At 37.6% G+C, this 16,082-nt stretch overlaps 1 protein-coding gene across 2 annotated transcripts in view; it reads right to left on the minus strand.

The window, feature by feature from the left end:
- The window catches only part of SMAP1 (small ArfGAP 1), a 94,333-nt gene that overhangs the window by 63,108 nt on the left and 15,143 nt on the right, over positions 1 to 16,082 (minus strand). For both annotated transcript variants that reach the window (XM_030042993.1, XM_030042983.1), the window contains exons 2-4: positions 5,875 to 6,008; positions 5,087 to 5,172; positions 1,041 to 1,116 (exon numbers count right to left, since the gene is read on the minus strand). In XM_030042993.1, the coding sequence (XP_029898853.1) occupies positions 1,041 to 1,116; positions 5,087 to 5,172; positions 5,875 to 6,008 (296 nt within the window). The remainder of the gene's footprint in view (positions 1 to 1,040; positions 1,117 to 5,086; positions 5,173 to 5,874; positions 6,009 to 16,082) is intronic.

Below are 16,082 nucleotides of genomic sequence, written 5' to 3' on the forward strand. Positions count from 1 at the left end.
TCTTCCTATTATCTACTTTGGAATAAAAAAAGGGTAACTGACAATGTAATTCAAACCACAATTGTATTTTACCTCTTAAGTGAAGCAATTTTCCCCCTACTTCAACAATGCTTAATGAATGCAACACTTCTCTAGTTTCCAGGTTTGGGTTTTTTTCCTTCTAAAATGAAACTATCGTTCAAAGATCCATTTTCTCAAATGGGAAAGGCAGCATAAACTCTAACTCTTCATGCCCACCCTCGCACTCGTTTCCCTGTCGAAGTTCACTGCCTAGTAAGATGGAGTAGTAAGTTACGTTAGGCCGTACTTAAATAATGTAGGTATAGAGGAGTGTGTGTTTAAGCATAAGTACACCTATATAAATAAAAATATATAAACTAGATTGTATGCCCCAGAAATTGCCATACCCCAAAAAACGAACAAGGCTGTGAACTTCAGTAAAGGCTGACATTCTCAAAACTGCTTTGCCAGAAAAGCACTCACCAACTTACTGTAGTGAACACACAGCTACATGATTAAACAGCTAGTTTGCCATACTGCCTGTGTTTGCTACTACAGTGCACCTCACTGCAAGCAACAGTCTGGAATTCAGCAGAGCAATTAGACCCTCAGAAAGAGGGGCCCAACACACCCTAGGAATTCTCATCAAGGTATTACAGAGAATGAAGGAAGCCAAAGTCACCAGAAACAGTAACTATCTTACCCCTGTAACACAGAAAAATATACTCAGAAAGGACTCAAAGTATACTGTTGAAGAACTACCCATCACTGAAACAAAAAAAACCACAATATAAAGAGTCAGAAGCAAGCTATTTTTTGGATCATAATGCTTTCCTGTTATGTATGTAATAGACAATGTATGTTGAACTTACAGAACCTAGCAATAGCTTTCAAGAGATACAAAAGAAAGCATTTAGTTCTGTATCAAAAAGTTTTTGACTGTAAAAGACATTTTAACATATGTAATGTTTTCTACATTTCTCCTATGTAGCTTTCAAAAAAGAAAAGTGACAGAATTCTTGGTGAAACTGTTTACTTACATTGAAGGCATTAACTGCATTTTTATCATAATACTTCTTCTTTTCGTACTTATCCCTGATGAAAAATTCCACAGCTCTGGAAGTAGCTAGTTTAAGGAAAACACACATTCAGATAAATAGCAACATTAACCTAAAAAGCTGACGGGTTATTCAAATTAAAGAATTGCACCAGATTCTTGCTCCATCTCATTTTGTCGTTTTAAAACAACAAAACAAACTGCTCTACACAGAAAAATTGCTACTGCAGTATCCAAAAAGAACTTACTTTTACTACAGAGAATTAAGCAGTTTAATCTCTTAATGAAACAATATGAGAAAGATATACTAGAAGTAACTCAGTGTTCCAGTTAGGATATTTTCACTTGGTATTTATAAGATACAGGGCTGCAGTACTGGAAATACTTGAACAAAGGTATTCATATATGGTAAATAATTAAAGTTAATATAGTTATGCATCATAACTTGGGGAAAAAACACTTTCTCTTCAGATAAAAGGTGAAATGTATGTACCTGTTCTCTGATTTGCACAAATTATATCATGCATCAAAAGCTGATCATAAACAGTTCTCTGAGAACATTAAGTCCTCCATGAGAGTCTCCTATTCTAACAAACATCTCTGCGGAAGGGAAAGAAAACTAAAACGCTAGTGATAAAAAGATATTGAAGCAAAGGTGGAAATAGCAGCAAGCATACTGATGTGGAAGACCAGAACTGACAACTCACTAGCTCAAACACAAAAAGAACAAGTAGTTGTTTTATTCTCTCAGCTTCATAAAGCAGCTCTTCCAAAGCAGTGTGAATACTTTTAACTTTAGTAAAGCTGATTCTCTGGTACCTGTAGAATAAAATTTAACTAATTTGTTCGGCAATGTGATTATCCATTCAGAAATTGAAGTTGCAACTGTGGAAGCTCTGATTCATTGCATCTTAAACTTCCGTAGCAATTTTTCCTCAATCAATGGAAAGATACCTTAGCTCCACGTACTGTCGCTTAAGATTAACACTGAACTCAGAGCACTCAGTTCCTTCATTCTGTGCATCAAATTATATGATCAACAATCACATTTAGTTTCAAATTGTATGCAAATGTCACCTGAAGACACTGCTTTGTAAAAGTTGCAAAACCCAAAACATTCTTTTCTACTTCTTTCCAAATATATCTACATTCTCAAGGGCATCTTGAGCACTTTGAACATGCAACTATCTCAGTACTAATATCACATTATTCTTTACACATACCAAAGGACTGTCATTTTGCCAAAAAATCAATGTATATTATCAAATTACAGATGAATGGAACTTGTATAATATGCAACTCCCACAACTTTTGAAATTTAGCAAAGACTAAAAACGATTCCCTCAGAAAGTTTATTTTCAACTTGCAGTACAAATTACTGCGCTATATAATCTAAGTTGGGGGAGGAGACAGAGAAAGTGAATTTAATTTTTTCCCATGCTTTTGGGCTGTAACTGGATAACTGTATTAAATAACTAATTTAGACGTAAACAGAAAAGATTCAAAACTTGATTGTTATAAAATACCTTAAAACAACCTATCCTTTCTTCAAATAAAAAGTCTTAGTTATTTGCCAAAATTAACATTTTCAGATGGCACATTTATTTTGCCAAGTGTTCTAAGCTTTGGTTGCTCAGATTTTGGTGTTAGATATTTTAGTTCTTTTGCATAACTATTTCCCTATTTTTAGCAGTTTCCCAAAATGCTCACTTGATATTTCAGACAATTAGAAAGTTTTAATTTGAAAATTATTAACACAGAACCATGAGTATTTAAATTTCATAGGGTTTAGTTTTTCAGGATGCTATTACACTGGGGTATTAAGTTGTGCATTTTGAAAAATATCCACTTTATTCAAGTTACCCCATTTCAATATGCATGAATTTTTTGACCACATAAGTTTCTTTAGATCAATAACCTACTATGTTCTTGTTAACAACAGAATTTAAATCAACCTCAACACATGCCAAAACTGTTTTAAGAAGTGAGTAAAATGAAGAGACAAAAAATTGATTCACTGTACTCTTGCAAAAAAACAATTTCAAACAGGAAGCTGAAGCTGCCATACAAAAAACCATCAAGATGATCCTCAAAGTTAGCTTCTACACCACAGCATCCCTGTGAAGTACAAGGGAAGAATAAAAAAAAATGCCCAGAAAGGTCAGTCTTGTGATTAAGAAGCAGAAGTGATGGGGGACCTTTAGCAAGAGATTTTGGGCAGATCCCACATACACGTTTCTCCTGTGTCTCCACTCTACTATCCAAAACCCAGAAATAAGTATATTATAGTGCTACAGGAAGTTAAGTGCTAATGTAGAAGAACATATACACAAGTGATCATTACATGCAAAGAGGTTTCAGAGTTCATCCAAAAGAATATTCAGAATATTGAGAATATTCATAACCAGAATACTGATGAGACACAATGTTGATTTTGTAGTGATACAAAGGGCAAAGAGGAAAGGCAAAAAAGCCCATAACACAACAGCTTGTCATGAATGTCAAGCAGGTAAGTAGCTGCCAAAGTTATGGGGAAATTGAGAAATGAAACAAAAAATGTTGGCATCCTCTCTCCTGGCACTGTATTTTTAATAAAGAAAACACATGCAATGGAATATATTCAACTGACCAAGTCCACTACTTAGAAACTGACAGCTGTTCAAAAAGCTATATAATTATTTCAAGGTATACAGTGTCAACAAAGGAATTATTTTGAAAGTCTAAAAATGAGACTTTTGTTCTGATCTGACAAGAAAAGCTTAGAGTAAAGCATTATTGCTTCTCCTGCAATAGCACCAGTGAATTCAAGTTAGCTGCAGTAAGAACAAAATATACATCTTCAAGATCCACTTTTGAATAAGTTTTAGTCAAAGTATTTCAGTCTTATGGCTGAAAAAGTTCTAGAATATTACAGCTGGAATATTACAGTGCTATCTGGTTCCAGTTACTTCGTTCTTATGCATAGGTACGTTTAATTTAAAAGCTACTGCAATATAAAAAAACGTATCTGTTTTTCTCAAGTGCATTTTATAATGAGGAGTCTAACCCTTAAAAAAAATAGTCTTCTGCGCATAGCATATTGAGCATAGTATCTAATAAACAGAAGAAACAAAATCACCTTTGGATATAGAAAAGGAAAATTCAGATCCAGTTACGACTAAGTCCGTTTGTCAGCCTCAATAGCCTGTATCATCATCAGGCTAAGAGAGTTGGGGAAAGATTCAGCTCACTTAACAGTAGGTGTTTAGGATCTCATTACAGTTAAAGAGTTCCAGTAAGATCAGGTGAAGCAAATCCTACCTGTGGAGTAACTTCACTAAATCAGGAGCTACTACAAATCTAAATTAATGCCATTAAACATTATCCTAATGATTCAGTACATTCAAAAAAGGTATTTTTTGCGGAAAGCTATTTATTGGCAGTAGACAATTCTACTTCCAACCCTCTCCTTCCAGGCACATGGTGATAACCACACACCAACACAAGTGGGGGCCATCAGGAAGGTTTAGTTTATTTAGATATTCCCATGCTAGTCGTCTTTGCTCACCCACTTCATGGAATGTATACACTTCAACTCCAAAACATTACAGAATAGTTAATCTAGAGGAAAAAAATCCATACTTCACTTGAGTAAGATTCAGTGGCTTATTTTACTTCACCATTCAGCTCATTATTTCCTGTTCAAATGCTTCTAACTTCAGCTGGCAGTTATTCAAGATAAAGACAGAATATTCAAAAGCTCTCTAGTATCACTCTAACTTCCTACATACAGGGAATTTATGAAGTCACCTGTTCTGAAAGCAAAAATAAATGGGTCTTGCCAAATCTCATTACAAAGTAGATTTGCTATAACTGAAGTAATTTAAGCCTTTTCTGAACCGTTCCCCACTTCCACCGTCATTTCTTATACAACAATATCAATGAAATAAATAAGGTGAGCTGCCAAATGTACCAGTTCCTTGAAACAGTCATAACATCTAAGTTGCATTAAAAGTCATTTCAATGTGAAAGCTAAAACAAAAAGGATACTGATCTGTTTGAGGTCTTCGGAAGTTCTCTGGTAGATTAGCTTCATAGAGTAGTCTTGCTTTAGTATTTCCCATTTCCTGCATGCACTAAAGGAAAGTAGTAGAAAACAGTTAGTTCATGTCCATCAATACTTTAAATCCTGAAACAGTGAGAATGCTATTGGTGTGCTTAAATGACACTGCAAGTTTTTAACTTGGAGACCGCTCTGCTGCCCTATGTCTTTGGAGATGCTCCCACATGACAGGAGGGCTGCCTGCCAAGACTTGCTGGACAAAAGCTAACAACATAGATGCTGTTTACAGTATAAACTAACCCATCCAGTGAAAGATAAACTTTAATCTCTCAGGATGGCTCTTCAGACCAGGAGGAATAGGAGTAAGAAAATTTATCTGGTAGCAGAAAGAGGCTTCAGACTGGAGCATACCTGGAAAAGTCAGTACTTAGTACACTAAAAGAATGTAATCAAGAATCAGATGCGTGAACACTACCTTACTGTCACCTATGGAAAAGGAAAAGGCTTACAACATTTTCTACAGATACAACAAAGAAGCAGTTTTCAGAGTCCCCATGGCAAGGTACAATACATCTACAATATAAAGAAAAGATAGCTAAACCAATTTCTGAAGTGAGTTTTCAGAACTTAAACTCATTACAGTAGAAATATAACACATTAAGAACTACTTTGATTGTAAAACGTTTTAAGTTGGGGCATCATGATAAACTCAAATCCTTTCAAAAGAACTCCTGGCATTCCCTCCAAATAGAAAACATGTTTTAGGATATTTTACCTGTATTTGCTCTGGTGTCCATTGGTCCAAGTTGACAGACTTGACCCTTGATATATGGACCCCAAGATTTCGATGTATTCCAGCACATCTGATGCAAATAAAAACACCGGTGTTCCAAGAGGCCCATCTTGGACCTAAGGGGAATGGGGAAATAAATTAGTTATTTTCAAAATTCCATATGCTGTGAAGATTTTCTTTGGCATAATTCTATACTGACAACAGGAATAAAGAAGTCTGAATAAAGGCTCACAGCTCTTTGTCTAGGATATCTATTACTTCTAACAGTCTCCATTGTTACCAATTTTATTTACGGCTTTCTACTTCTAAGTGATGTCACATAACATTAGAGTTAGCCAGATTAAGGTAGGAAGTCATATGTTGTGTCCACTGGCCTCCACCTCCCACTTCCCCCATCTCCCCCAAGAAAACCCAAACAAACTTTAGAAAGTTGGCTTACTACTAACAACAAGATTTTGCTTACATCTTGAATAATCCTTACAGCTATGTATCAGATGCAAGCATCAACAGAAATCAGTAGAAGTTGCCCCTTTTTCTCCAATTAGGAAGCTTCCTAAGACATGCATCTGTACTTAACTTGAAATTAAATGCAGGGCAATCTTACATTAACACAACAAATCCTTTAATACCTCATACAGCACAGACTTTACAACAGTAGCACACAAACTCTTACAGAATGATTATACAGAGATTTACAAAACCAACTGATGAAAATATCCATGACTAAGAATGGTAGAAAACTGAATACATTCAGTACCCTTGATTACTAAACTACAGCATGAGTTGCCATTCACAGCCCAATGATTTTTCTCATAGAATCGGGTTGATTTATGAACATTACCATTGTTTCTCATCTGTGTTGGCATGTTGACAGACCTAAAGTATGCTGGCCTGAACTCCCACTGTGACACTTGGGATGTTTGACTTGAAGTTACTACAGAGTCTCAAATTAAGCACATTTATATCATTTTATTCCAGCTCTGTACACCACCGCTATTAAAGGCACTGCTTTAAAGTCCATCTAGTTCTGAGCTCTAAGGAGTTAAGTTTTGACGGTTAAGTAATACTTAACCGTCAAAACCAAGAAGGCACATTGAAGAGCTGGAAAACATTTTGAGCAATTATTTTCCAACTTTGTACAACAGATGCGCATCTAGACCACTCATGCAACTGCAGCAGTTTGCATTCCAATATTAATATACTGTACAAACACTTTCCTGGAGCCTAGAAAAGAATTTTATGCCTCCTTCTGATCTTTAGCTTAGGACTGTGTTGGGTTGACCCCAGCCAAACACCCACAGAGCTGCTTGCTCACTCTCCTCTCCTGCAGGACAGGGTGAAAAGAGAAGGAAGGTGAGAAGACTTGCAGGCTGAGACAACAGTTTTAATAAGTTAAGCAAAAACTCCACACAAGCAAAGAAAAAAAAAAAAAGTATTTCTTCATTACTTCCCATCATCAGGCAGGTGTCCAGCCACTTCCTAGAAAGCTGGGCCTCAGCACACAAAACTTGCTTTGGAAGACAACACCATAACCAAGAATGTCCTTCTTCCTCCTCCTTTCCTTAAGCATTTATTGCTGAGCACATCATCATATGGTATGGAATGATCAGAGTCACTAGCTATCCCAGCCATGTCTCGTCCCAGTTTCTTGCCCACCCACTCCTAGCCTACTTATCTGCAGGGGGGGTGCAGAACAGAAAAAAAAAAAAAAAGCCCTGATAATGTGCAAGCACTGTTCAGTAATAGCCAAAACAAAGAAGCAGGAGAAATCCTTTCAGTTAGACTCCATTCTTTTGAATTGGTATTCAAAAATCCCAAGACACATTCACAGCTCCCGGGATTTGTTGCAAGAAGCCTTCCTCTTACTATTGGAAATACTGGCTATGTTTTGGGTAGCCACCTTGCTTTTAATTTGTCTTGAACAAGATCTCAAAAAGTCAGACCACCTGATGCCTATTGCTTGACCTTTAAGACCAAAATGATTAAGATGACTGGCAGTTCTCAAAATAAGTGCTACCATCATAAGATTAGATTTCAGGGGTCAAGAGATCTAACAGTTACTCATTGAAACCAACACATCATATCCCACATGGCACTTCTACATTAAAACTACTACTTGTCAGGTAAGAATAAACAGTCAAGCTGTTTGCAATGTGTCTTAAAACAGTTCAACAGCTAGCAACCTGTTGACCTGCCTTTTTGTTTTCCACTATGAAACACTACAAACAAAATAGTCACCCTGTCCTTACAGTCTGTGTAGATCTATAGTACAGGAAGATCCCATGTACAATTTATACTGCTTTAAGTTTTAGTGCTCCAGGATAGAGTTTTGCAGGCCATTTGTCTCAACATATTCAGTTTCAGCTATAGTAGCACACCAGAAGAAACTTAACCAAAAAACCTCCTTAGCCATTCCACTGTAGATAAAGTACCTCACCTTATGCAATTGTTTAATGTAGCCGTGATGGTTTAGAAACAAAACGATAAGGCAAGGTCTTGTGTTCCCAACAGCTGCTCCCGTTCTCCCCCAAACTACCCAACCCAGGGATGTGCCTTCTAAAGAAGGAAGCCAGTTTTGGTCAGGTTACTACAGGGACAGGAGGTGTTTACCTGTAGTATCTATATGCTGTCCATATTTTTATCCTATAGGGTGTTTACACAGCCACTATAAAGTTTTTACCACAACAGAGTTTGTACAACTACACATCACGTGATCTTCCTATTCTTCAGGTTCTTCCTCAGCTATGACATCCCAGATAGGCAAGTTTTATATTAATGAGACAAAACTGGAATGAGGGCTTGACATGACTGAAGACTATCTTAATAAATGAAGAGGGAGATCATTAACTCTGTCGTTTAATATTTTAACTTAGAATTTTGTTAACAAGAAGAAAGATCATAACATAACTTGTGAACTAGCTGGTTTTCTCCTGGAAAAGAACAGTTTTGTATTTTCCCAGAAGCTCAGATTTCATTATTTTGTACTTATTTCTGAAATAACATAGGGAAATCAAATATATTTAAGCAATAAAGTAACAAATTAAGCAGTGGAGTAACAGGCAAACCTGAGGCCAGAAAAAAATTGTTCACTTGTAATCTCTGAATTTATTTCAGACTAATGACAATATGCAACATTAAACACTTCAAATGAAAAATGTTTTAATTAATACAAATCAATTACAGCCACAGTTAAGCAGTAGGCAAAAAGTTACAAAATGTCTTCTGTGTGGGCATCAAAGCACCTGTGCTTCACTTAACCAAACAGTCAACTAAAGCTTAGTCTGTAAACCATCCTGTGTGAGAAATGTTTAACAGTAATTTGGACTGATTCAATACACAATTTGCAGTTATCTCAATTCTGCATGAAGTCAGGATCCTTATTTCTGTACACAGGAAATATTTTGCACTTAATAGGAATATTGATGTTTCTTCTCGTTGGGTCCTTAAAGATACATTTGTTTTTCTTCATTAAAATTTACAAAAGTAACCTAGTTTATCTGCTGGATGTATTTTGTTAGCCAATTAAGAAGACAGACATTTGGCTTCAGAAATGAAGACTGGATGTTAAGAATCTTGATGACTGCTGTTTTATGCTATTTAAGACACCTTTACATGTCAGTAGTAATGCCTATCAAGAACTGCATTATACAGTGCAACTCCAATCAGCCAATATTAACGTGAAATACTGCCTGACATAAATTTTAATGCAATTGTAACGTTATTCTTCTGAAAGCCATTTGAATACAAACTTTCTACCAGAAGAGCTGAGCTGCGCTTCAGCAGCTTGACGCACCGCTATCAATGCGCCACTCTGATATAAAAATACACTTCAAGTAATTTCTTCAGTCATTTAAGATATGAATAATTTCACTGCTTAAAAATATTTTCAGCCTCTTTCATCCTTTGCTAAAGTTAATTTAAGGAAAAAAGCAATAGGACTTGTGCTGTCCTGAAAATGACCAATGCTTATACTAGAATATATACTAGGATACTGTGAAGTCCCTGAAACACTGTCTGGATGAACCAAGGAAAAAACTTCAGCAACCCAAAGGCAACCGTTACACATGCCAAGACCCTGTCTTCCAGGACGTAGCTGGACACCTGCCTGCTGATAGGAAAGAGTGAATGACTTTCTCTTTACACTTCACTTGCGTGCGCAGCTTTTGCTTTCCTTATTAAACTGTCGTGATGTCAAGCCACAAGTCTTTCCACCTTCCTTCTATTTTCTCCCATTCCACAGGAAAGGAGAATGCACGAGAGGTAGGGTGGGCGTTTGGCTGCTCACTGGGGTCAACTCACCACATCCACTACTACATTAGTTTGCATTCAGGAACTGTACACCAAGTTTGGAATGGAAACTGGAATTCAATTAAACTCTCAGAAACAGCACCAATTGTGACACATTTAGAGTATTTAAGGAGTCCTTTATTAAAGACAATCTAGACTCTAAGAATGAAAGAAATATGTAGCCACAAGACAACATTTCCCGGTATGTCTTTAAGTTTTTAGAATTGTTAGGTAACTTGTAAATTTAAGTAACGACCTGAAGAGAGCTTTTTCCAGTTACAGTAGACTTCCATGCCAGTATAGTTATTGTACAGAACAAACATTCTCCCTACTTGCAGAAATATCTACAGCTACTAAAATACCCTAGAACATTTCAAAAACTGACTTCAGCTGTTTAAAGCTTAAGCAATAAAGAGCTTGAAAATAATTTACATAATTTTAGATACAAGTCTTCACATAAGTCAATTTCAAGCCAACTTTTAAATTGCTGAAAAAGTTATCCATCTTCACATGACATTCTTTTATTCTAAAATGCACTTCAAAGTGTGAATTTTGTGAAAAAGGTATCATTTTTACATATTCTCTAGTGAGATGAAAGCTTTTGTCCCAATGTATTCCAAAAATTTTCACACACTTCCCCTCTTCCAGATATAATTTTTGATGAGGTATTTCTCCTCCATGTTATTTAAACTGAACTAGTACCTTGCATGTGTTTAAAGTGTGTGCATATACTCCTTTATATCCCTTTCTTCCCCATCCACATAACTCATTCAGTTTGGGCCATATGTTCTACTCCATTATATTAGAAAGCTGACACTGCAAGAAAGAAGATGCTGCAATAAATGTTCACAGCATTGCTGAAACACCCTGCTAATTTAATTAGAGCTGATAAAACCAACTTTTTGTGGGTACAGCTGATATAGATCTTCAGGCAAGAATAATGAAAGGAATGGTAATGATGAAGCTAGTATAGTGCATTTCCAAAGGAAACACAAGACAAAACACATTAGTTTTTAGAAGTCCAAGGTTTAAGTTTTATTCCAAACTGCTCAAATTCTATTTTGATTCAGTGGATGCAGTCTTGCACCATGTACAAAACAAGGCTTACATGATAGTGCTCATTTAAAATACTGAGAAAAAGTTACTTTTACCTGCATTACAAAAAACATGGAAGCCTCATATACTAACTGTATATGAATCCAAGCAGTCACTACACTGTGAAACATTGCTTTAGCTTTCTATTTGATTAGTTTGTATAAAAATCCTTTAACTGCTTTAAACTTCTCAGTCAACATTCCATCCCCTACTCAGCTTCTACCTGCAGTAAGAAATTAGTGAGAAAGGTTATACACTACCAGACTGGGCAGGAGTAGCAGTACCTGTCACACAAACAAGTTAAAAACAAAAACAGGCAGTGGAGAGCAGCACAAAGTAAAAAGAGGGAAAAGGAAACAAAAGTATTGGGATATGACCGAATTGGGAGATGTCCACAAAGGAGCAAGTATAAGATTATTGCAGATATGACTACAAAGTAGGAAAATGATGGTGGTTGCCTCCCTTACCACAGTAATTCAGAGTTTCCTTCCCTCCATTACTCCACTACCATCTGTTCAGCTTCCTGTAACTGCGGGTTAATACCAAAACACTTCCTTTTGCTCCAGCACAGGTGGTACCCACTCTTACTAAACATCTCAACTTACAGAGAGCAAACAGAGGTCAGAATTAGGGTAAAAAGAGCAAGCACACAGCCTTTCAATTTCATATTTGCCATCAAAGGGAAGGGTGACTCTTTTACACCTCAGCAAACTACTCTGAACCCCTTACACTACGTGCATAAAACCAGTTAGCCACGAGACTAATAAGTTTGAGACAAAATTTTAAATGAAGAAAGCTTGTCAAGCCTAAGTTTAAATAAGGTTTGTATTACAGAGGCACATAAAAACAAAGTTAGTTTTCACTTTACATTCTTGCAGTTACCAATTAGCAATTCTACAAGGAAGGAAGCCAAGTATTACATATAACAGAGCACTAGCTGCTTTGCATTTCAATATAGTCTGTAGCAAACTTATCTCGGGCCAACATCTTCAAAGACTTCTGACTGACTACAATTCTTCCTTTCACTCAACTGCACCCTGCCTGTCCTCTGACCATAAAGCACAGTGAAGTAATTTTAATTCTCTTCTGTTTCTCCAAATTCTGCTGCTGGTTGACAGACTTTATTTGCCAAATAACTGGCTCCATCTTGTGGAACAGAGAATTAACTGCAAGAAAATCTACACGTCTCTGACTCATCCTGAGTGGTTGCTAGCCAGTTCCTAAAAACTATCACTTTTTGGCCAAAGACTTACCAAAAAGCCCTAGTGGTTGCATGAGTACAAGCATGCCCATGCAGTGCTCACTCTCTCTGCGTTACTCCCCCATGCAATTCATACTGCACAAGTGTTCTGCTACGCAAGATTTCAACCAGGTTATCAATGAATATTTTCCAGAAACATCTGTAATTCCTACAAGCTGAGATACAGATAAAGATCATGAAGAGAAGACAAGCACTCTTGTACATCAGATACACAGAAAAGATGGAAAATGAGCAAGCAGCAGTTGTATTTTGTGTAATTAAACACAAGAAGAGCTAAGTAACACAGTCCCTCCTCCAGTAGCTACCCAGGGAAGAACAAAAGAACAAGGCAGAACTATAGTGACTCCTCTGAGTTTCTCTCCTTGAAACATAATGCACTAGAGACAGGGATTAAGTCAAGGTGATACTAAAATGCTCAAAAGCAATACAATTACTATCATCCATTTTCAGTCTAATCCTGCTGCTTCAAAGACCATCTCTTACTAACTTTGTTGAAGGCTGCTTAGTTCTCGCCCTGAAAGGTAGAATCACATCCACCATCTCCAACCATTTTTCACAGACTCTCGGTGCGGTGGGGAAGAGGGGAAAAAAAAAAAAAAAAAAAAAAATCCAAGAAAACACACACACACCCCCCAACACAAAAAGCTCAACTGCAATGTTAGTCATGTCCACTGAATTAGAGTTTGTGAATTAAAGAACAAATCTTCTTAGAAAGAATAAAAGATCTTGCAGATCTTGCATAGAGATCTTGAAGCAAAGGAAACTGCAAGAACCACAGCACAAGAATCTTTATTCTCAAATAAAATGTTCTTCCAGGTCCTTGAACCTTTAGTCTTTTGAGACTACTGACATGGGACTATTTACCCATCACTTGATCCACTGAATTACTTTCTGATTAAGCAAAACAAACAGCCTGAAGCACATTCTTGTGTCACATCTACTCCCCATTAAGCTTGATTTCCTCTACAGTAGAGCAGGTTTCCTTGCTTTACGTCCACACCCAAAGACTAGGAAAACCACGCAATTGCAGTCTTTACATGCTTTTCAGATGTCAAAGTCTAAGTATGTTTATATAAAACAGTTGTTGCCTTTGCAGCAAAATAAAGGCCATAGCTTAAACGTATCGCTAGTCTTTAGAAGTCTCTTACAGCTGGCTTAGTAAGCCTGTGTTTTTATAGTCAAGGCCAGAATTTGAGAACTTAAAATTTGCCACATTAAAAAAAAGTGGGGGAGGAGTTCAACCAAGAGGGGCTATTTTAGTAGCTATAAATAAAATCAAACTCAACAGCGTGAAGTTGCACTGAAGGCAGACAATTCAAGCAACTAAACACACTGTTCCAGAGCCCAGCTTGACAACAGCTGAGATGTGTGGTTCAAGGTATATTGCAAGAACAGTGGGAAGACAAGCCTTAGAAGCATCACTTGGCTATTTTTAGCCAGTGTCTGATAAGTGGTACAGAGTTTCAGGGACAGAATTCCTCCAAGTTTGTCTTTTCTACCTGGATAACCATTTTTCATGAAAAAGTCATCAACAAATCCATTAAGCTCAGTCCTACTCATAACTCCAAAGAGGCTGTGTAGAAATATTCAGAATAAAACTCTTCCCCTCCACAACCTGTCCTACCTCTAGAAGTCAGAGAGAAGTATGTATCAACCAGTTTCAATTATTCCTTCAGCTTACTGATCCATTTGCTTCAATAGTATCATTTCCTGTTAGCAGCACTTGGTACTTTCTAAAAAAAGACAAGGTTATGTAGTGTATTACAGTATTAGTAGGAAGCTTCTGGAGCTGGTCTTGACTGCAATTTTTCCCTTGTCAGCAAGGAACTGCTAAAAGGCTTACTGTTTTAAGTGTACAATTTATATTCCTTTTATATGCAGAAATAAAAGGAAAATTGGGGAACAGTGAGCTCTTACAAAATGTTTTCTTAAGTTGATAGCTAAGCATCAAGTAAAAGCATCACTGATAAGAGAAAAAATGTGTAGATCTATGCTACTCTGTCAGGATGTAGCAAGAGCCCCCCTGCATAGCCAGGCACAGGATAAAGGTTATAGAAGCATCTGCTGCAAAAAAAGTCTTCAGCCAGCAATTGAATTTCTTCCTTTAATGATGACAAAAACCTCAGAAATAAAATTTGTTTGCAAGATGGGTTTATAATATAGCCTGTTTGCCATAAACAAGAATGAAAGGTTACCCTTCTCCATCGGAGACAAGTTACCTAGTAATTGCATTAGTCAGCTTCCTTTTACCATTTTTACTCAAATACAACCGAAGAGATTCTTAAGTAAACACTCCCCAAACTATACAACCTCTGTGCAGCCCTCAGTGACTTGAGAGATGCCCTTCCTTGTACATTCTGTATTACAAAGCAGGTACATGCACCTCCATGACCTCTCCCATGTGAACCTATGTTTGAAAAAGATAGAGAGAGAAACCAGAGATCCAAGTCTGTAGACAAGAAGCAGAGTGCCAAATTTCAGGCTCTGGACTGTAGAAATACACCGAAACCATCTGTAAAGACAGGCCAGTTAGTTTCTTGTACCAACCTTCTCTGCTATGCTGGTTTGTGCTGGGGTAGACTTTATTTTCTTCAGAGGAGCCCATATGGCCCTGTGTTTCGGATCTGTGACCAAAACAGCGCTGGTAACACACCAATGTTTTAGCTATTGCTGAGCTATTGCCCTGCCAGCAAGCAGGCTGGGGGTGGGTAAGAGTCTGGGAGGGGACACAGCTGGGACAGCTGACCCCACTGACCAAAGGGACATCCCATACCATACAACATCGTGTTCAGCAATAAAAGACAGAGGAAGAAGGAGGAAGGGAGGACATTCAGAGTGACGGTGTTTCTCTTACCAAGTCACCATTAGGCATGATGGAGCCCTGCTTCCCTGGAGATGGCCAAATACCTGCCTGCTCATGGAAAGAGATGAATGAATTCCTTGTTTTGCTTTGCTTGTGCGCATGGCTTTTGCTTTACCTATTAAGCTGTCTTTATCTTGACCCACGAGTTTTTTCACTTTTACCCTTCTGATTCTCTCCCCCATCCCACTAGCAGGGGGGGAGAAAGTAAGCGGCTGTGTGGGGCTTAACTGCTTGCTGGGATTAAGCCACAACATCCATGTTTGCTGCAGGCTTACTCACCTATTCTCCTCCCCTACATGCTGTCTTCCCTCACTTCCTCTGTGGGTTAAAGAGACCAGACTAAGTAGATTTTTATGCTGCACCATTCACCCCTCTTGCCTACAGAGAGCTTATCTGCCCACCCCCAAACACTAATATATTGCAGTTCTCAGGCACGGGAACAGCCTACCATGCAAATGCAACCCCATTCTTGGACGATCCCCGAGTTTTATTGTAACATTATTAATCTTCAGAGCTGTACTTTCTGTGGACCTCAGGGTATTAACTTAACAAAAGACCATGGGAAAGAACAGGCTGAAGAGGACAGACAGAATCAAGCCTTTCCCTCACTTCAAACTCCAGTGGCATGGACATAAATCCTTTCCACAAGTCCCCAGGACTTGCATGCCAGCCTAGCTGCGCCCC

The sequence above is a fragment of the Aquila chrysaetos genome, chromosome 2 (assembly GCF_900496995.4).
Source record: "Aquila chrysaetos chrysaetos chromosome 2, bAquChr1.4, whole genome shotgun sequence".
NCBI classification, from domain to species: domain Eukaryota; kingdom Metazoa; phylum Chordata; class Aves; order Accipitriformes; family Accipitridae; genus Aquila; species Aquila chrysaetos.